Source organism: Oncorhynchus gorbuscha, linkage group LG10, assembly GCF_021184085.1.
Source record: "Oncorhynchus gorbuscha isolate QuinsamMale2020 ecotype Even-year linkage group LG10, OgorEven_v1.0, whole genome shotgun sequence".
Lineage (NCBI taxonomy): Eukaryota > Metazoa > Chordata > Actinopteri > Salmoniformes > Salmonidae > Oncorhynchus > Oncorhynchus gorbuscha.
In genome coordinates this window covers 46,611,864-46,635,452 of record NC_060182.1, presented here as the reverse complement: position 1 = coordinate 46,635,452, position 23,589 = coordinate 46,611,864, and the positions used below count along the sequence as shown (strand labels likewise).

The following is a 23,589-nucleotide window of genomic DNA, read 5'->3' as shown; positions in this document are numbered from 1 at the left end:
GTGCGTCCCTGTCTTCAGAGGAGTTATGGCCGAACTCCCGGCCAGCACCTGTGGCTAGGAGTATCCTGTATGGGGCCCAACCTGTTTTACTATGAAAATACGTTGTTATGTGTTGTCTCAGTTATAACAATGCAATAGCAGTAATTTACATTTACATTTAAGTCATTTAGCAGACGCTCTTATCCAGAGCGACTTACAAATTGGTGCATTCACCTTATGACATCCAGTGGAACAGCCACTTTACAATAGTGCATCTAAATATTTTAAGGGGGGGGGTGGGTGAGAAGGATTACTTTATCCTATCCTAGGTATTCCTTAAAGAGGTGGGGTTTCAGGTGTCTCCGGAAGGTGGTGATTGACTCAGCTGTCCTGGCGTCGTGAGTGAGTTTGTTCCACCATTGGGGGGCCAGAGCAGCGAACAGTTTTGACTGGGCTGAGCGGCAACTGTACTTCCTCAGTGGTAGGGAAGCGAGCAGGCCAGAGGTGGATGAACGCAGTGCCCTTATTTGGGTGTAGGGCCTGATCAGAGCCTGGAGGTACTGAGGTGCCGTTCCCCTCACAGCTCCGTAGGCAAGCACCATGGTCTTGTAGCGGATGCGAGGTTCAACTGGAAGCCAGTGGAGAGAGCGGAGGAGCGGGGTGACGTGAGAGAACTTGGGAAGGTTGAACACTAGACGGGCTGCGGCGTTCTGGGTGAGTTGTAGGGGTTTAATGGCACAGGCAGGGAGCCCAGCCAACAGCGAGTTGCAGTAATCCAGACGGGAGATGACAAGTGCCTGGATTAGGACCTGCGCCGCTTCCTGTGTGAGGCAGGGTCGTACTCTGCGGATGTTGTAGAGCATGAACCTACAGGAACGGGCCACCGCCTTGATGTTAGTTGAGAACGACAGGGTGTTGTCCAGGATCACGCCAAGGTTCTTAGCGCTCTGGGAGGAGGACACAATGGAGTTGTCACCTACATAAGAATTAGCAGTCCTCTACATTAGGATGATATGTATGAGGGTGCCCGTGTTTACAGATTTGGGGTTGTACCTTGTAGGTTCATTGATAATTTGTGTGAGATTGAAGGCATCTAATTTAGATTGTAGGACGGCCGGGTTTTGTGTCATCTGTAGCCTAATAAACTGCATGCTTTCCTGATGAGTCGTAGTGTGAGGACTAATTTTATTTGAAAATGCTGCTTAAAGTGAAGCCTTGTGCATTTTAGTTTGTGTATACCCCAGTGTATAAAGTTTGTTATTTTGTAGATTTTTTTTGTAAATTATGTTTGTATATTGTATTATAATTGTTCATAATACATTTTATAAAAAGATGGTTATATCAATATTAGCGCATAAAAGCGTTTCCACCGACATTTGTCGGATTATTAATTTTACCAACACATAAAGATCCCATCCTATGGAACGCCGTTTGGGTCTTTGCATGTCAAAAAATATACACGTAAAAAAACACTATTTAACATGTTAAATAAGCTCTTATTTGGACACGTCAAATAACAGTTCTATTACAGAACGTGTGTTCTGAATGTGCAAGCCAAGCGCCATCACTACTATCAGTAGCACTGTCAAAGCTGTACAAACAAGCAAACCCCGGCCACGAACGATGTGTTTACAATACAGCATTCATTGTTTGACCACAACTTCTGCGGTAGCTAGCTAGCTTTAGTAGAAACTGCAGTCATTTTCATTATTGTTAACAATCATTTAGGAATCCTTGTGAGTAAGTATTGTAAGTCGCTCTGGATAAGAGCGTCTGCTAAATGACTTAAATGTAAATGTAAATGTATTGTATTAGCTAGGTAGCCACTTGTTTTTCGCCTATTGAAATTGAATTTCAGGCTCGACCAGAACGGATTATGTGTTGTGAAGCTAGCCACAATAAGGATTAAGCACAATAGTGGAATTTGTGGTTTGCCTTCAAAATAAAAGTACCTCTTTGAAAGTGATGCAGAAGGTTACAATTGGTGGAATCATGCCATATTTACACTAGACGATGTTAAACAAGGAATGTGAAGCAATGAAATGCGGTATCAGTCCTTGGTGGCACACAGAGAACTATGAAGAGTTTACGGAAATATTTGCGTCGTAGCTCTTATTGTGGGACTTTGACTGCGGGATCATCTCCCCAGTCAGCCTATTGTGCGTATTGACATTCACATTGCACTGTACAGCCTTACCTAACGATTGGGGAACAATGAAATTTTGTCTCAGCCTACTCAGAACCCAAGTGTTTTCCCCCAAAGCCCTCAAGAGTTAGCAGGCTCCAAAACATTCGCGTTGTATTGTTTTTCCTCGGGAATAGTGTTCAATATACATAGTAGGTTGACTGGTACAATACATGTGGCTGAATTCACAGGGGTTTCAGAGTCCCGCAATAAGAGGGGCGGCAGGTTACCTAGTGGTTAGAATGTCATGCCATATTGGATTTGTAACTGTAAGGTTGCAAGATCGAATCCCCGAGCTGACAGCCCCTGAACACGGCAGTTAACCCTGAATAATAATTTAATTTAACTGACTTGCCTAGTTAAATAAAAATAAGAGCTACGATGCTGATGTTCTCTGTGTGTCTGACACCCCATGCCATTGATCCACAATCCATAAGGCTGTACAGTGAAATATGCACGCTCCAATGCAATTCTAATACACCCAGGGTGATTTTAACACATTATTGTCTTCTGTTGAATTTATATAAGAACATTCCAACCTCATTTAGCATGATCTATTCCAATATGGCATGACATTTTTTTATCTGACGTTCTTTACTCGCATAAGGCATTCGACATGTACTTTTACTCGCATAAAAGTTGGTTATTGACGTTTATATATATATGTATATATATGATTTTATATTTATTTATTTAGACCGGATAAGGCTTTTGATGCACCCGTAGCTAAGATTCCTCCCACTCCCCTTAGTGAAGCGTTTTCCAAGTGAAAGGCCTATTGTGCGACGGAAGTGGGATATCCCTATTCCCTGTCAAATATCGCTCCGCTTTTCTTAAAGATCTCTCCGCTATAACCACACACACACAAAAACAGCTCATAGCTCGTTTGGGAACTAGACTCATTTGTGCGGGGATTAGACTCCTGCGGCTAGTCCATACACTTGTTAGTTACATATAAACTGACTAAAGGGTCCGAGGTTGCCGCATAGTTAAATTAGCACACTAGCTCTCAGGCAGAGCACGATAGAGGCCATCGCTTCCGCATAGAATCAAGCATCAAGGTAAGAGATTTCCGAAGGACGACTGTTTGTCAACTTGTCTCAGCTTTTCATGATCATGATTGTATGGTGTTGACAATCTATTATATGTTTAGTTAGCTACATATATTAATAGCTAGCTAGCTAGCTGACCAGTTGATTTTGTTGCTAACTACTATGATTGCATAGGGCAACATGAGATGAACTTCCTAGCTATATAACATTGCTTTTGAATGGCTTTTTTTGTAGACATGATTTGGTTACTATTCACTATAGGTAGACTTAAAAATGCCTGCCCTAAGTATATACCCTTCAATGCTAATTCAATGCCCTAGCTATATTGCAAGCCTTGCATTTATTTACTCTGTCTCACTGACTGCTGTTTGCAATATCAGCACAATCTATCAGGAAAATTGTGATATGCATGTAAGGTTTAGCAGGTAATTTTTTTTACCAGCCCTCCCTCTGCAGCTTGTGCCCAGCATGTTGCCATAGTCAAATTGTGCTCACCAAAACATACTGTCAAGTAAAAAATAACTCTCTCTCCTCATAAGGGCCAAGCCCAGGAAAACTGTTGTTACCCCACTGTGGATTCCCTGAATAGTACCAGGGTGGAGGCAGTCGTAGGCAGAGTGGGCGCCACGTGAAGTGTGGTTTCGGCTTCCTCCATGAGTAACAACGCTGGTCAAAGAGCTCCACGGACCCGGGTGGCGAAGGAAGCCCAGGGGGCAGGGGGGACAACGACATGGATCCCTCAGGACCAGAGAATGGACCCATCCTACAGTCCAACTACCACTGCAGGCCCAACCACAACATGCAGTGGTGGAAGGAGCTCCTGTGTCCTGAGTAAGCTGATCCAGCTGCCGGCTCCACCGCTGTCGCGCCACCAGCTGAAGAAGTTGGAGGAGCACAGGTATAGCAGTGCAGGCCACTCCCTTCTGGAGCCCTTCATGCAGCACTACTGGGAGTGGCTAGTGGCGCGTGTGCCGGCATGGATAGCCCCCAACCTCATCACTATCGTGGGCTTGGCCACAAACATCCTCACCACATTGGTGTTGGTGTACTACTGCCCCACTGCCACTGAACAGGTAGGTGCAGGGGCACCGCTGGGAATTCTAGGCCACGGGGGAGAATTTAACGTTGGGGCCCTTTCACACACTGTCTATCACGTGACCCACCCTCCCACTGAGCACCCACATATTCATTATTGAACAGTTATTGCTACTAAGTAATAACCATGGAATAGTAGGTCAATGTTTGTTGTCACAGCTGTACGACTAATGTACACTATTGACAGGACATTGAGAAAAGACGAGAGCCTTCAGAATTTCTTGATTGAAAAGTATTGACTGTCAGATATAGCCTACCCATTTGGAGCCAAAGTCTAGATATGATTGTTTTGCCAATGTTTACTGCACTTTTTTCTAGATAAGTATGCTACATAGCCTAATACTATCCACATTGTCTGTATGTGAGAACTGTATTCTAAACCAGTTTACAGTCGCAGTCTTTGATGAACACTGTTGCGGTAAAACACCAGAATGTCACAAACCGGATCTTAAATGTCACTCCCTTGGCTGTGTCTGAAAATGTTACTAGCTGTCAAATCCTCCCTCCATCCTAGTTTCCTCAATTTCTCTCAAAGCTCATTAGAAGAGGAGGTCAAAGGGAGGGACCTTAGATCCTCTACTCCAATGCGATTTCAGAAGAATTTGAAGAAACGAGGCAAGGATTGGACACTAGCTCGTAAAATTTGTCACTAGCTATACCGAACAAAACATAAATGGAACAATTTCAAAGTTCATATAAGGACGTCAGTGCATTTTAAAATAAATTCATTAGGCCTTAATCTATGGATTTCACATGAATGGTAATACAAATACCCCCCCAAAAAAATAGGTAGGGGCGTGGATCTGAAAACCAGTCAGTATCTGGTGTGACTACCATTTGCCTCATACAGCACGACATCTCCTTGGCATAGAGTTGATCAGGCTGTTGATTGTGGCCTGTGGAATTCTGTGCCACTCCTCTTCAATGGCTGTGCAAAGATGCTGGATATTGGCAGAAACTGGAACACACTGTTTGTACACATCGATGGGTGACATGTCTGAGTATGCAGGCCATGGAAGAACTGGGACATTTTCAATGTGCATTATGCTGAAACATGAGGTTATGGTGGCGGATGAATGGCACGACAATGGGCCTCAGGATCTGGTCATGGAATCTCTATGTATTCAAATTGCCATCGTTAAAATGCAATTGTTTGTTGTCCGTAGCTTATGCCTGCCCATACCCCCACCACCACCACAGGGCACTTTGTTCACAACGTTGACATCAGCAAACCGCTCGCCTGCACGACGCCATGCACACCATCTGCCCGGTAATGTTGAAACAGGGAATCATCCGTGAAGAGCACGCTTCTCCAATGTGCCAGTGGCCATGGAAGGTGAGCATTTGCCCACTGAAGTCGGTTACGACGCCGAACTGCAGTCAGGTCTAACATGGGTTTGAATGAGAAGAATAGGAATACAGTGGTTGCTATGCTATACTAAACAAAACTATAAACTCAACATCTAAAGTGTTGGTCCCATGTTTCATGAGCTGAAATAAAAGATCCCAGAAATGCTCCATACACAAAAATCTTATTTCTCTCAAATTTTGAGTACAAATTTGTATACATTCCTGTTAGTGATAATTTCTCCTTTGCCAAGATAATCCATCCACCTGACAAGTGCTCATGGAGCTGATTAAACAGAATGATCATTACACAGGTGCACCTTGTGCTGAGGACAATAAAAGGCCACTCTAAAATGTGCAGTTTTGTCACAACACAATGCCAAAGCTATCTCAAGTTGAGGGAGTGTGCAATTGGCATTCTGACTGCAGGAATGTCCACCAGAGCTGTTAACAGAAAATGTAATGTACATTTCTCTACCATAAGCCACTTCCAACGGCATTTTAGAGAATATGGCAGTACGTCCAACCGGCTTCACAACCGCAGACAATGTGTAACCACACCAGCCCAGGGCCTCCACATCCGGCTCTTTCACCTGCGGGATCATCTGAGACCAGCCATCCAGACAGCTGATGAAACTGAGGAGTATTTCTGTAATAAAGCTCTTTTGTGTGGAAAAACTCATTCTGATTGGCTAGGCCTGCCTCCCCTGTGGGTGGGTCTATGCCCCCACAAGCCCACCCATGGCTGCATCCCGGCCCAATCATGTTAAATCCGTAGATTAGGGCCTAATTTATTTAAATTGTCTGATGTCTTTGAAATTGTTAATTGTTGCGTTTAAAAAAAATATCTTTTCAGTATATATGGTCCTGCTCCTTGGTCAATTAAGCTACAACAGCAACTTTAAAAAGTTCAGCCGAGCCTAACTTAAAATTCTCTAAAACCTTTATGAACTATATATATTTTTTAAATTGGCATACATTTTTGCATAAATCACCAACTGTCAAGTGTCAGTTGTGCAGAGGTGAGGACGGAGTCAGGCGCAGGACACAGAACTGAGTAAAACAACGTACTTTACTCTGAAAAATAAATCAGCCAAAATAAATCCACGCAGGGAATAACAAACCCTAACACAAAATACTAACACAAACCAGGAACAATCACGCACAAAACATAATGAGAACCAGAGGGTTAAATAGGGAAATAATAATAACGTAATGGGAACCAGGTGTGTACAATCAATACATAACAAATGGAAGGAGAAACGTGGATCTGTGGCAGCTAGAAAGCCGGTGACGACAACCGCCGAAACAAGGAGAGGCACCAACTTCGGCGGAAGTCGTGAGAGTACCCCCCTCCGACGCGCGGCCCCAGTCGGCGCACCGACACCGGCCTCAGGGACGACCCAGAGGACAAGGCACAGTGCGATCTGGGTGGAGACGGTGAAATTCCTGCAGTAAGGAAGGGTCCAGTGTGTCCTCCACCGGCACCCAGCATCTCTCCTCCGGATTGTACCCCTCTCACTCCACAAGGTACTGCAGGCCCCTCGCCCGACGCCTTGAGTCCATGATGGCTCGCACAGTATACGCCGGGGATTTCAAGAGGGGGCGGAGGATCCTCCCGCACCTCAGACTGCTGGAGCGGACCAGCCACCACCGGCCTGAGGAGAGACACATAGAACAAGGTGTTAATACGATAATCGGGGGGAAGCTGCAACCTATAACATACCTCGTTCAGTCTCCTCAGGACTTTAAATGGCCCCACAAACCGCAGACCCAGCTTCCGGCAGGGCAGGCGAAGGAGCAAGTTTTGGGTCGAGAGCCATACCCGATCCTCCGGTGCATACACCAGAGCCTCACTGCGGCAGCGGTTGGCGCTCGCCTTCTGTCGCCTGATGGTCCATTGCAGGCGTACATGGGCAGCGTCCCAGGTTTCCTCCAAGCGCGGAAACCATTCATTCACCACAGGTGCCTCGATCTGGCTCTGATGCCACGGTGCCAGAACCGGCTGATAACATAGTACACACTGAAACGGAGACAGGTTAGTGGAGGAGTGGCGGAGGGAGTTTTGGGCCATTTCTGCCCAGGGGATGAAAGCCGACCACTCCCCCCGGCCGGACCTGGCAATAAGACCGCAGAAACCTACCAACATCCTGGTTAACTCTCTCCACCTGCCCATTACTTTCGGGGTGAAACCCTGAGGTCAGGCTGACCGAAACCCCCAGACGTTCCATGAACGCCCTCCAGACCCTTGATGTGAACTGGGGACCCCGATCAGACACTATCCTCTGGCACCCCGTAGTGCCGGAAGATGTGTGTAAACAGGGCCTCCGCAGTCTGTAGGGCCGTAGGGAGACCGGGCAAAGGAATGAGACGGCAGGACTTAGAAAACCGATCCACAACAACCAGAATTGTGGTGTTCCCTTGTGACGGAGGGAGATCCGTCACGAAATCCACTGATAGGTGTGACCACGGCCGTTGTGGAACGGGTAGCGGTTGTAATTTCCCTCTGGGCAGGTGTCTAGGTGCCTTGCACTGGGCGCACACCGAGCAGGAGGAAACATACACCCTCACGTCCTTAGCTAAAGTGGGCCACCAGCACTTCCCACTAAGACAATGCACTCTCCGACCGATGCCAGGATAACCAGAAGAGAGTGAAGTATGGGCCCAACAGATCAAACGATCACGAACGTTGAACGGAACATACTTACGCCCAACTGGACACTGGGTAGGAGTGGGCTCTGAACATGACGCCTGTTCGATGTCTGCGTCCACCTCCCATACCACTGGTGCCACCAGGCAAGAAGCTGGAATAATGGGAGTGGGATCTGCGGACCACTCCTCTGTGTCATACATCCGGGACAGTGAGTCTGCCTTAACATTCTGGGAACCTGGTCTGTAGGAGAGGGTGAAAGAAAAGCGGGTGAAAAACATGGCCCACCTTGCCTGGTGAGGGGTCAGTCTCCTCGCTGCTCGAATGTACTCCAGATTGCGGTGGTCAGTCCAAATGAGAAAAGGGTGTCTGGCCCCCTCAAGCCAATGTCTCCACGCTTTCAGTGCCTTGACAACAGCCAACAACTCCCGGTCCCCCACATCATAGTTTCTCTCCGCCGGGCTGAGCTTCTTCGGAAATAATGCACAGGGGCGGAGCTTTGGTGGCATACCCGAGCGCTGAGACAGCACAGCCCCTATCCCTGCCTCGGACGCGTCCACCTCAACTATGAAAGCTAAGGAGGGATCAGGATGAGCCAGCACGGGAGCTGAGGTAAACAGAGCCTTCAGGTGACCCAAAGCCCTGTCCTCCCCAGCTGACCACTGCAGTCGCACCGGTCCCCCCTTTAGTAGTGAGGTAATGGGAGCCGCTACCTGACCAAAACCCTGGATAAACCTCCGGTAGTAGTTGGCAAACCCTAAAAAACGCTGCACCTCCTTTACCGTGGAGGGAGTTGGCCAATTATGCACAGTGGAAATGCGGTCATTCTCCATCTACCCCTGACGCGGAAAGGCGGTACCCTAGGAAGAAGACGAACTGTTGGAAGAACAGACATTTCTCAGCCTTGACGTACAGGTCATGTTCCAACAGTCGACCAAGCACCCTGCGTACCAGGGACACATGCTCGGCGCGTGTAGTGGAGTATATTAGACTGTCATCTATATACACCTCTACACCCTGCCCATACAGGTCCCTGAAAATCTATTCTACAAAGAATCGGAAGACTGATGGAGCATTCATTAACCCGTACGGAATGACGAGGTAATGAGTACCTCGCCATTCCGTACGGGTTAATGAATGCTCCATCAGTCTTCCAATCCTGGCCGGACAGATGCCAGGTAGAGCTCCAGCTGAAGTAGGAACCCCTGACACCCGGCAGCCGTCCCATCATACGCCCTCGGGAGCGAGAGCTGAATCCCACCGGATCCTGATGATGGAGAGGCAGACATCACGGTAAGTAGCGGTGGAACCTGAGGAGACGACACGGGGTTCACAGGAAAAACCCCTCTCTCCCATCGGTCCATGGTTTGCAGCACGCGATCCATGGCTGTATCCAGACTCTGCAGCATGGTCGTGTGCTGCTGAACGCGCTCCTCCATTTTAAGCGGAGGGCTGGCTGCACCTGCTGACTCCATGTATATGGTGCGGGATTCTGTCAGTCTATCTAGAAGATAGCGAAGGAATCAGGCGCAGGACACAGGATAGAACTCCAACACACGAAAGACAATCACGCACAAACAGAAAGGGAAACCAGAGGGTTAAATAAGGAACATAATTATGAGATGGGAACCAGGTGTGTAAACAGACAAAACAAAAGGAAAAATGAAACATGGATCGGTGGCAGCTAGAAAGCCGGTGACGTCGACCCCCGAACGCCGACCAAACAAGGAGAGGGAACAACTTCGGTGGAAGTCGTGACAGTATCTGTCACGATCTTCCTCTTCATCTGAAGAGGAGAGGCGAGAAGGATCAGAGGACCAAAATGCGGCGTGGTATGTGTTCATGATGAATGTTTAATTAAAGAAAGAACTGAACACTGAATACAAAAACAATAAACAAATAAAGACTGTGAAGCTATCATAAGGACTGTGCTGACACAAGCAACTAACATAGACAATCACCCACAAACAAACAGTGCAACCCAGGCCACCTAAGTATGATTCTCAATCAGAGACAACTAATGACACCTGCCTCTGATTGAGAACCATACTAGGCCGAAACATAGAAATGCCCAAATCATAGAAAATCAAACAGACTGCCCACCCCAACTCACGCCCTGACCATACTAAATAATGGATACAAAACAAAGGAAATAAAAGGTCAGAACGTGACAGTATCCTAACTTCAAAGTCTTTTAAAATCTTTATAAACTAACCATTTGCATAAACTAACTCTTGAACTGTTAAAGCTAGACTCACCATATTAACTTTCCCATGTTCAGGCTATCCTATCTATCAATCTGAACACACTCGCACAACTATCAAATTTAATTGGTCACATACACATGGCTAGCAGATAAAAATGTATTGTGCTTCTAGTTCCGACAATGTAGTAACATCTAACAAGTAATCGAACAAATTCCCAACAACTTCCCTATACACACAAATGTAAGGGATGAATAAGAATATGTACATAAAAATACATGGATGAGCGATGGCCGTGCGGCATAGGCAAGATGGTATAGAACAGTATATTCATACACTGCTCAAAAAAGTAAAGGGAACACTAAAATAACACATCCTAGATCTGAATGAATGAAATATTCTTATTAAATATTTTTTTCTTTACCTAGTTGAATGTGCTGACAACAAAATCACACAAAAATGATCAATGGAAATCAAATTTATCAAACCACGGAGGTCTGGATTTGGAGTCGTACTCAAAATGGAAAACCACACTACAGGCTGATTCAACTTTGATGTAATGTCCTTAAAACAAGTCAAAATGAGGCTCAGTAGTGTGTGTGGCCTCCACGTGCCTGTATGCCCTCCCTACAACGCCAGGGCATGCTCCTGATGAGGTGGTGGATGTTAAGTGGCGGATGTTATTTACGGTGACTAGTGATACCTTTTTAATAAGTCAATTTATTAAATTGGCCAGACATTTGAGTATTTTGACAGCAGCCTCTCTGTTAGTGATGTCTGTTTAACAGGCCTTGAGGTAGAAGCTGTTTTTTTAAGTCTTTCGGTCCCAGCGTTGATCCACCTGTACAGACCTTGCGTTCTGGATGATAGCGGGGTGAACAGGCAGTGGCTCGGGTGGTTGTTGTCCTTGATGATCTTTTTGGCCATGCTGTGACATCGGGTGCTGCAGGTGTCCTGGAGGGCAGGTAGTTTGCCCTCCGGTGATGCGTTGTGCAGACCGCACTACCCTCTGGAGAGCCTTGCGGTTTAGGGCGGTGCAGTTGCCGTACCAGGTGGTGACACAGCCCGACAGGATGCTCTCGATTGTGCATCTGTAAAAGTTTGTGTATTTTAGGTGACAAGACAAATTTCTTCAGCCTCTTGAAGTTGAAGAGGCGCTGGTTAACAAGCTTTAGTTTTGGCATGTCATTTTTCCAACAATTGTTTAGACAGATTATTTCACTAATAATTCACTGTATCACAATTCCAGTGGGTCAGAAGTTTATATACACTAAGTTGACTGCCTTTAAACAGCTTGGAAAATTCCAGAAAATTATATCATGGCTTTAGAAGCTTCTGATAGGCTAATTGACATAATTTGAGTCAATTGGAGGTGTACCTGTGGATGTATTTCAAGGCCTACCTTCAAACTCAGTGCCTATTTGCTTGACATCATGTGAAAATCAAAAGAAATCAGCCAAGACTTCAGTAAAAAAATGTAGACCTCCACAAGTCTGTTTCATCGTTGGGAGCAATTTCCAAAGGCCTGGAGGTACCAGGTTCATCTGTACGGACAATAGTACGCAAGTATAAACACCATGGGACCACGCATGCATCACACCACTCAGGAAGGAGACACGTTCTGTCTCCTAGAGATGAACAAATTTTGGTGCGAAAAGTGCAACTCAATCCCAGAACAACAGCAAAGGACCTTGTGAAGATGCTGGAGGATAACGGGTACAAAAGTATCTATATCCACAGTAAAACAAGTCCTTTATCAACATAACCTGAATGGCTACTCAGCAAGGGAGAAGCCACTGCTCCAAAACCGCCATAAAAAAAGCCAGACAACGGTTTGCAACTGCACATGGGGACAAAGATCGTGCTTGTTGGAGAAATGTCCTCTGGTCTGATGAAACAAAAATAGAACTGTTTGGCCATAATGACCATCGATATGTTTGGAGGAAAAAGAGGGAGGCTTGCAAGTCAAAGAAACACCATCCCAACTGTGAAGCACAGGGTTGGCAGCAACATGTTGTAGGGGTGCTTTGCTGCAGGAGGGACTGGTGCACTTCACAAAATAGATGGCACCATGAAGACGGAAAATTACGTGGATATATTGAAGCAACATCTCAAGTCATCAGTCAGGAAGTAAAAGCTTGGTCGCAAATGGGTCTTCAAAGTGGACAATGACCCCAAGCATGTTGTGGCATAATGGCTTAAGGACAACAAAGTCAAGGTATTGGAGTGGCCATCACAAAGCCCACACCTCAATCCTGTAGAAAATATGTGGGCAGACTGAAAAAGTGTGTGCGAGGAAGGAGGCCTACAAACCTGACTCAATTACACCAGCTTTGTCAGGAGGAATGGGCCAAAATTCACCCAACTTATTGTGGGAAGCTTGTGGAAGACTACCCAAAATGTTTGACCCAAGTTAAACAATGTAAAGTCAATGCTACCAAATACTTTATTGAGTGTATGTAATCTTCTGACCCACTGGGAATGCGATGAAAGAAATAAAAGCTGCATTAAATAATACTCTCTACTATTATTCTGACATTTCACATTCTTAAAATAAAGTTGTGAGCCTATCTGACCTAAGACAGGGAATTCTTACTAGGATTAAATGTCAGGAATTGTGAAACTGAGTTTAAATGTATTTGGCTAAGGTGTATGTAAACTTCTGACTTCAACTGTATGTATAGCTTACCTATCGTATGAATATCCTTTTCTGACTCAAATAGGATTCCCTAAAGATTGCTTTGATGTCCGAAATATTTCAAGTCAATATTACGTATATTTGAAAATATCTACATTGGTCAATCCTAAATAGATTTTTATTTCCTATTGCCAAGTCATTTACCGTTTCTTTGCCTTAAATTGGTCCGCAAGGAAAACTAATCTGTGAATTCTGAAACGCTATCTCTGGTGTGATGAATCACGCTTCACCATCTGGCAGTCCGACAGACAAATCTGGGTTTGGCGGATACCAGGGGAACACTTCCTACCCCAATGCTTAGTGCCAACAGTAAAGTTTGGTGGAGGAGGAATAATGGTGTGGAGATGTTTTTCATGGTTCGAGCTAGAGGTCGACCGATTATTATTTTTCAACGCCGATACCGATTAGTGGAGGACCAAAAAACACCAATACTGATTTGATCGGCCGATTTAAAAAAACACATACATATATATATATATGTGTATTTATTTGTAATAATGACAGTTACAACAATACTGAATGAACACTTGTTTTAATGTAATATAATACATCAATAAAATAAATGTAGCTTCAAATAAATAATGAAACATGTTCAATTTGGTTTAAATAATGCAAAAAGTGTTGGAGAAGAAAGTGAAAGTGCAATATGTGCCATGTAAGAAAGCTAACGTTTAAGTTCCTTGCTCAGAACATGAGAACATATGAAAGCTGGTGGTTCCTTTTTACATGAGTCTTCAACATTCCCAGGTAAGAAGTTTTAGGTTGTAGTTATTATAGGAATTATAGGACTATTTCTCTCTATAAGATTTGTATTTCATTAACCTTTGACTATTGGATGTTCTTATAGGCACTTTAGTATTGCCAGTATAACAGTATAGCTTCCATCCCTCTCCTTGCCGCTACCTGAGCTTGAACCAGGAACACATCGACAACAGCCACCCTCAAAGCAGCGTTACCCATGCAGAGCAAGGGGAACAACTACTCCAAGTCTCAGTTTATTCTTTCAGGAACCGTTCCGTATTTTATCTAACGGATGGCATCCCTAAGTCTAAATAATGCTGTTACATTGCACAACCTTCAATGTTATGTCATAATTACGTACAATTCTGGCAAATTAGTTTGAAATGAGCCAGGCTGCCCAAACTGTTGCATATACCCTGACTCTGCGTGCAATGAACGCAAGAGAAGTGACACAATTTCACCTGGTTAATATTGCCTGCTAACCTGGATTTCTTTTAGCTAAATATGCAGGTTTAAAAATATACACTTCTGTGTATTGATTTTAAGAAAGGCATTGATGTTTATGGTTAGGTCCACATTGGAGCAACGACAGTCCTTTTTCGCGAATGCGCACCGCATTGATTATATGCAACGCAGGACACGCTAGACAAACTAGTAATATCATCAACCATGTGTAGTTATAACTAGTGATTATGATTGGTTGATTGATTGTTTTTTATAAGATAAGTTTAATGCTTGCTAGCAACTTTCCTTGGCTTCTTACTGCATTCGCGTAACAGGCAGGCTCCTCGTGAGGCAGGTGGTTAAAGCGTTGGACTAGTTAACCGTAAGGATGCAAGATTGAATCCCTGAGCTGACAAGGTAAAAATCTGTCGTTCTGCCCCTGAACAAGGCAGTTAACCCACCGTTCCTAGGCTGTCATTGAAAATAAGAATGTGTTCTTAACTGACTTGGCTAGTTAAATAAAGGTGTAAAAAAATTAATGCAAAATCGGCGTCTAAAAAAAAAGAAAGATTTCTGATTGTTATGAAAACTTGAAATCGGCCCTAATTAATCGGCCATTCCGATTTATCTGTCAACCTCTAGTTCGAGCTAGGCTCCTTAGTTCCAGTGAAGGGAAATCGTAACGCTACAGCATACAATGACATTCTAGACGATTTTGTGCTTCTTACATTGTGACAACAGTTTGGGGAAAGCCCTTTCCTGTTTCAATATGACAATGACCCCATACACAAAGCGAGGTCCATACAGAAATGGTTTGTCGAGATCGGTGTGGAAGAAATTGACTGACCTGCACAGAGCCCTGACGTCAACCCCATCGAACACCTTTGGGATGAATTGGAACGCCGACTGCGAGCCAGGCCTAATCGCCCAACATCAGTGCCCGACCCCACTAATGCTCTTGTGGCTGATGTCCCCGCAGCAATGGTCCAACATCTTGTGGAAAGCCTTCCCAGAGGAATGGAGGCTGTTATGGCATGGGCATAAATATAGAGTTGGTCCCGCATGATTTTGGAATGAGATGCTCGACGAGCAGGTGTTCACATACTTTTGATCATGTAGTGTAAATCGTTGTATTGTGAGGCACAGCTGAGTGAGCATAATAATTAATGTTTTTTGTTCTTTCTTTTTTTTACTGGACCGATTGTCTGCATCTGATTGTCGGTCTGAGTGGACGGAGGGAGCAGCTCCCAACATTTTTGTTGTTTTAAACTGACTTTGAGATTCTGTATGAAAAGCACCATATAAAATGCATCTATTGTTCAGTATACATCACCATGAAGAGAATTATGCATTTCTGTAGAGTACAGATCAGGGACCATGATGTCATTCTGTTACCATGACTCTGTTGCCAGAGGTTAATCCACTTCACTTGCTGTAGTTTTCAAACTCAAGGTGTCATATCATAGCTGACACCCCATTCTTTCTGCAGACAATTTGAATAATATTTCAGAGTAGATATTTAAGATTTTGGAAAACATGGTCACATAAACAGAGGGAGATTTTAACATCATTCTGTTACCAAACTACATTCTTTGGTTTGAAATGGGTTTTTGTCAAATTTATATTGGAAATGTAAAAAAAGTTGTCTTTGTGCATAGATTGTATGGTTTGTTTTAACTTAGCAATCAATGTTTTTTGTTTGGTATACTTTTACAGTGAAAAATCTGAGTTTCTGCGTCATTTTGTTACCTTGGAATTACCCATATACTGCAAGTTTAGCATTTGACACATTCTTCTAGAATATTAAGATTTATTATGTAGTATAATATGGTGGTATCTATCCCAACAATGGGCTTTGCATAGGCATTTTGAGAACTCGCACACTACTGTAAGCCTCATTTGAAGCAACAAAACCGAAATTGTTCAAACTTAACTTGTGATAACTATACAACAGAACAGATGAACAGGAAGGACATTTACTCTCATGAGTGGTTAAAAATAACTGAATAAAATAACTGAAAATAACTGAATAACTGAATAATATCTGAACGCCACGTGCCTACTAAACTACCCCTCCAGTCTTTTGATCTGACCCGCTGGGTAATACAGTATCTCAATAACCCAGCACCAACAACGCAACCATGCTCTTTTTAAAGAAAACAGCCGAACTAAGTGACATCAAATAGCACCTTGGTTGAACCCATAGCAACCCCACATACTTGTATTTTCCTACTAATACTGATTTTGCTGATAGATGCTTTTTTTTTTTAATGAAAGTGTTTTACTTGCAATAAATGTGATATGTGGTTGTCTTACCAACCTTAGTTGAGTGCATTGAATGTAAGTCACTCTGGATAAGAGCATCTGCTAAATGCCAAATGTAATCATATTACTCAAACATGGAAATGACGTTCATGAAGGCTGAACCCATGCTTTTCTGTGAATGTCGACGAGCACTAGACTAATAATATTATTGTGAAAGTTTCTGATGCCATAGAGAGATTCCTCATTTATGATGTTGAATGTTTGTGCACTTTCCCTTTCAGGCACCTCTGTGGGCATACCTGTCTTGTGCAGTGGGTCTCTTCATCTACCAATCACTGGACGCCATCGATGGGAAGCAGGCACGGCGCACCAATAACAGCACCCCACTGGGAGAGCTCTTTGACCATGGTTGTGACTCCCTCTCGACAGGTGTGTGTGTGTGTGCTGGAGCGTGTGTATACAGTCTCAAACATACAGAACACACTCACAGACTACAAAGGACAGTACAAAATGCTCTCAGTCCCCTACAAACATGCACTCTAAGACGGAGATGTAGACATAACACACTTGCAGACATAAACAACATACACTTACAGTTGAAGTCGGAAGTTTACATACACTTAGGTTGGAGTCATTAAAACTAGTTTTTCAACCACTCCACATTTATTGTTAACAAACTAGTTGGTACTAGTGGAATATGTACCTGTGGATGAATTTCAGGGCCTAACTTCAAACTCAGTGCCTCTTTGCTTGACATGGGGAAAATCAAAAGAAATCAACCAAGACCTCAGAAATAAATTGTAGACCTCCACAAGTCTGGATCATCCGTGGGAGCAATTTCCAAAGGCCTGAAGGTACCACGTTCATCTGTACAAACAACAACGAAAGTATAAACACCATGGGACCACGCAGCCGTTATACCGCTTATGGTTTGCAACTGCACATGGGTACAAAGATCGTACTTTTTGGAGAAATGTCCTCTGGTCTGATGAAACAGAAATAGAACTGTTTGGCCATAATGACCATCGTTATGTTTGGAGGAAAAGGGGGAGGCTTGCAAGCTGAAGAACACCACCCCCACCGTGAAGCATGGGGGTGGCAGCATCATGTTGTGGGGGTACTTTTTTGCGGGAGGGACTGGTGGATTTCACAAAGTAGATGGCATCATGATGACAGAAAATTATGTGGATATATTGAAGCAACATCTCAAGACATCAGTCAGGAAGTTAAAGCTTGGTCGCAAATTGGTCTTCCAAATAGACAATGACCCCAAGCATACTTCCAAAGTTGTAGCAAAATGGCTTAAGGACAACAATGTCAAGGTATTGGGGTGGCCATCGCAAAGCCCTGACCTCAATCCCATAAAACATTTGTGGGCAGAATTGTGGAAAAACTGAGTTTAAATGTAGTTTGCTAAGGTGTATGTAAACTTCCGACTTCAACTGTACGTTCATAAACGGAATGATTTCCATTAGGGCTGTCCTCTGAAAAAAAAAAATATAGACCGAAAGTCATCTGGTCTTTTGACCAAATGTTTGCCCAATTTTTAAATGTGTATTTTTCCATATATAGATTTAATGTGCAATGAGCTAGTTTGATGCTTTAAACTTACGGTTTGATGTCTCGAGGGCACCAGAGATCTATATAACCAGAAGAAAAAAAAACTTAACCTAACCCAACCATTCTCCTCCAGCTGGCTTTCACAGGTTCTGCCATTTATCTCCTGAAGTTGCTGTTAATAGGCTACACGAGGAGTCAAACTTTCTCACGTGGAATGACCATTTCTTACAATTTCTACCAATCTGCATGCCCTTTTATAGTTTTCATATGCACATTTTCATTAAACAGTTTCATTTAATTCATAATGTCTTCATATCTCAGTCATTGTCGTGGTTAATACAAATTATATCCAAATATAAAAGAAAATTACACAAACGTAAAAAGTAACTTATTGCCAACTATGTAAAAATAGTCTACATAAAGCCAACAAATAAAAACAATGCAGCTTGCAGGTAGAAAATTTCCAGATTAAAAAAATATATAAATATCCTATAAATCACATTGGCTACACATGGCTTGTCTACATTGAAACATTGTATCAACTTGGATCTGGCCCAAAGCTTGTGCTAGCAAACTTGCATAGAATATTCTGTGCCCTCAGTTTCCTGCACCTGTGAGCTCAGGACAGACACAGCTGTATGCTATTTGCGCAAGGGATAAGAAGCAGTGCTTGACTTGAACAGGAGCTCACCGGAGCTGAGTACCGGCACCTCAAATGTTCTCCTGCTTGAGCTCCTGTTCCTCTTATATAATATTAGCTCAAAAGTATTGTGGAGCTCCTGCACCTACATATAAACAGTACCAACACCCAAAATGAGGACCGGAACGTATTTCAGTCCAAGTCGAGCACTGATAAGAAGCCTATTTTATGACGTATCCACTGTATCGGAGCATGACATTTCTCCCTTTCACGCTGAGTGGTTATTGAAAGTGAGAGAGCTGGAAAGATTTTTCAATTACATTGAGGAGCTATTGGAATGTATGTAAAAACAGACTTTGTTTGCGTGAAGAAAACAACATTACTTTGAGATGCTCCACGGGTCATTAGTGATGGTGCGTTAAGCCAATCAGAAATACTATCAGATCCCCAAATGGGCACATTTATAACGTCCTTACTCAACATCGACAGGAGCGCTCAAAACAAAAGACAATGACTAAATTTGACAGAACTCGTAAATGGAATTAATTAAATAAACCACAACTTTTTTTCTCAAAGTGTAGCATAGGTTGTGCGCTCTGCAAACAACGTATCCACTCTGACAATGAGAACAGGAAGACTGGAATAATATTGAATGCATTAAAATAAATGACCGTAACCAAAGTAACAAACATTGTAGATCAGAAAGGATAGGAATTGATGGTAAATGTAATACTGGTGAAATGTAATGGGGAATTGATATACACTAACGATCAAATGCAAACAATTCACAAAATGAAGTTATGACACAATGAATGTGCACAAATTGGTGGGAGAGAGCGCATTCTGGAGAGAAGAGCATTGTGCATCTGGGTGAATGGTCAATCCGCCGTCTGCGTTGTCCATACAACATTTCCGGCGATGTGGCCTCAGCAGAAGTCAGGGCATTCATACTTCTTGCGCTTTGCGGAGCAATGCAGAGCTGTTGTCAAGGAAGTGAGTTTGTGTTTAAACCGTTTGACTGGTAGTGTGTGTGTGTGTGTGGAATATAGTACCTATATAGTAATATAGTACCCTAGAATAAGTAGGTGTTATATATTACATTACATACTACCGGTCAAAAGTTTTAGAACACCTACTCATTCAAAGGTTTTTCTTTTATTTTACTATTTTCTACATCGTTGAATAATAGTGAAGACATCAAAACTATGAAATAACGCACATGGAATCATGTAGTAACCAAAAACGTGTTAAACAAAAGATTCTTTAAATAGCCACCCTTTGCCTTGATGACAGCTTTGCATGCTCTTGGTATTCTCTCAACCAGCTTCACCTGGAATGCTTTTCCAACAGTCTTGAAGAAGTTCCCACATATGCTGAGCACTTGTTGGTTTGGGATAAGTCGGACCGCAGAAGCAGCCATCTCAATTTGGTTGAGATCGGGGGATTGTGGAGGCCATGTCATCTGATGCACCACTCCATCACTCTCCTTTTTGGTAAAATAGCCCTTACACCGCCTGATGGTGTGTTGGATTTTCATTGTCCTGTTGAAAAACAAATGATAGTGTGACAAAGCACAAACCAGATGGGATGGCCTATTGCTGAATAATATTATGGTAGCTATGCTGGTTAAGTGTGCCTTGAATTTTAAATAAATCACAGACCGTGTCACCAGCAAAGCACCCCCACCCCATCACACCTCCTCCTCCATGCTTTTCGGTTGTAAACAAACATGCGGAGCTCATCTGTTCACCCACACCACGTCTCACAAAGACACGGCGGTTGGAACCAAAAATCTACAATTTGGACTCCAAACCAAATGCCACATTTCCACCGTTCTAATGTCCATTGCCCATGTTTCTTGGCCCAAGTAAATATCTTCTTCTTATTGGTGTCCTTTAGTACCCTTTTCGTGGCAGCAATTTGACCACGAAGGACTTATTCACGCAGTCGCCTCTGAATAGTTGATGTTAAGATGTGTATTGCTTTTATTTGCGCTGAATGTGTCTGTTAGCATTTATTTGGGCTGCAATTTCTGAGGCTGGTAACTAATGAACTTATCCTCTGCAGCAGATATAACTCTAGGTCTTCCATTCCTGTGGCAGTCTTCATGAGAGCCAGTATCATCATAGAGCTTAATGGTTTTTGCGACTGCACTTGGAGAAACTATCAAAGTCCTTGAAATGTTCTGTATTGACTGACCTTCTTGTCTTAAAGTAATGACAGACTCATCTCTCTTTGCTTATTTGAGCTGTTCTTGCAAGGGCTATCTTCTGTATACCCCTCTACCTTGTCACAACACACACTAAGAAGGAAAGAAATTACACAAATTAACTTTTAAGAAGGCACACCTGTTAATTGAAATGCATTCCAGGTGTCTACCTCATGAAGCTGGTTGAGATAATGCCAAGAGTGTGCAAAGCTGTAATCAAGGGAAAGTGTGGCTATTTTAAGAATATCAAATATCAAATATATTTTGATTTAACTTTTTGGTTAATACATGATTCCATATGTTATTTCATAGTTTTGATGTCTTCACTATTATTCTACAATGTAGAAATTAGTACAAATAAATTAACTCTTGAATGAGTAGGTGTGTGTGTATAATTTGTTCCTGCTCGACGAAAACAATCTCAGTCGACCAACAGCCTAACGACCAAACAATTGACCAGTATACTAATTGGGGTAAAAATCATCCTTCTCCATGACCACTATCTTTGTGTACCGTCTTCTTAAAGCTAATGAATCATTCATGTCTGAACTATCTGAACTACTTACTATTGCTGTCTCCCTTACCCGCTAGAACTCCCGTCAGTGGCCACACCTCAGACTCAGCTGTGGTTACACAGGGTGTCCCCCAGGGCTCTGTGCTGGGTCCCTTACTATTCATAATTTACATCCTCCCCTTTGGTTAGATCCTCCATCACTTCAACGTTGACTTCCACTGCTATGCTGATGACACACAGATCTACCTCGGCACAAAATCCCTCAACCCACCTCTGACCCATATTATTGATTCTTGCCTCTCTGCAATAAAAACATGGATACAACAAAACTCCCTCAAGCTCAGTGATAAAACAGAACTCCTTTTCATAGGCACCAAACCCACCCTTACCAAAGTTGGCACCCTCACCATTGACGACACCACTGTCTTTCCCACAAACTCATAATTCTGGAATCCACCCTCTCCTTTGAGCACCACATAAAACAGATGGTCAAATCCTCATTCTTCCACCTCCGCAACATTGCCAGATTAAGGTCCTATCTCTCCTGTCCTCTCCGCTGAAACCCTCATACATGCATTAATCTCTTCCAGTCTTAACTATTGCAACACACTACTCTCCGGCATCAACTCAACTCCCGCCATAAGCTCCAAATAGTTCAAAACTCTGCAGCCCGACTTCTCACCCACACTGTGGGTCCTGTGCAGCACATCAGCCTTGTAATCCGTGAACTCCACTGTCTCCCTGTCGCCCAACGCATTGATTGCAAGATACTCCTTCTAACCTACAAAACCTTTCACCACCTTACCCCCCCACCCCACCTCTGTTAAGTTCTCATTTTTCAGAGTAAATAACTCATGGACACTAGAGAAGCTTAACCAAGTTTAATTCTTCCCAAAGGGTTGTTACAAATGTAATTCAGGCAAAACATGTTCTCACCATCACAAGTGTGTACAGTATATATACTCCACTTTAGACACCCCTCCATCTCTCCAATCCTTACATCGTATGTTTCGACAGGAAGAGAGTAACAGGATAATAAACCCATTATTTCTCCCTTCAAGAGATCTGACCTGACCTCCTGATCTCAACCCCTCCTTCACCTAATCCACAGATGTCCTATTGTATCACCTAACCCAAACCCTCACCCTATCCATTACCCTAAAACATGTTCGTATCTTACCCTATCTGGGTTTGTATACAAACCCCTACCCTCCCCATACACTGTTACATCACACTCTTTCCCTTCCTTGAGCCCACCCCTCTCTTTGTTTTTGTTTAGTCTGATGTTTTGACTACTGTTTATTTGTTGTTTAATTTCTACAATTGTAAAGTCCAATTTAAATAAGTCCCACTTATTATTATACTGAACAAAAGTATAAATGCAACATGCAGCAATTTCAAAGATTTTACTGAGTTAGTTCATATAAGGAAATCAGTCAATTGAAATTAAATTAATTAGGCCCTAATCTATGGATTTCACATGACTGGGAATACAGATATGCATCTGTTGGTCACATATACCTTTAAAATAATGAGCCTCACAATTGGCCTCAGGATCTCATCACGGTATCTCTGTGCATTCAAATTGCCAATGATAAAATGCAATTGTGTTCATTGTCCATAGCTTATGTTTGCCCATACCATAACCCCACCATGGGGCACTCTGTTCACAACATTGACATCAGCAAACTGCTGTGAGGCCAGTTGGACGTACTACGGAATTTTCTAAAACAAATTCTCTGGCAACAGCTGTGGTGGACATTCCTGCAGTCAGCATGCCAATTGCACACTCCCTCAACTTGACTGACATCGGTGGCATTGTGTGACACAACTGCACATTTTAGTGGCCTTTTATTGTCCCCAGCATGTGCACCTGTGTAATGATCATGCTGTTTAATCAGCTTCTTGATATGCCACACCTATCAGGTGTATGATTTATCTTGGCAAAGAAGAAATGCTCACAAACAGGGATGTAAACAAATTTGTGTACAAAATGAGAGAATACG

At 43.2% G+C, this 23,589-nt stretch overlaps 1 protein-coding gene across 1 annotated transcript in view; it reads left to right on the top strand.

The window, feature by feature from the left end:
- The first annotated feature begins 2,921 nt into the window (after positions 1-2,921).
- LOC124046188 (choline/ethanolaminephosphotransferase 1-like) overlaps positions 2,922-23,589 on the top strand; it is a 30,475-nt gene continuing 9,807 nt past the window's right edge. The window contains exons 1-3 of the mRNA XM_046366294.1: positions 2,922-3,225; positions 3,756-4,289; positions 16,942-17,089. Of these exons, the coding sequence (XP_046222250.1) occupies positions 3,870-4,289; positions 16,942-17,089 (568 nt within the window). The 5' untranslated portion in view covers positions 2,922-3,225; positions 3,756-3,869. The remainder of the gene's footprint in view (positions 3,226-3,755; positions 4,290-16,941; positions 17,090-23,589) is intronic.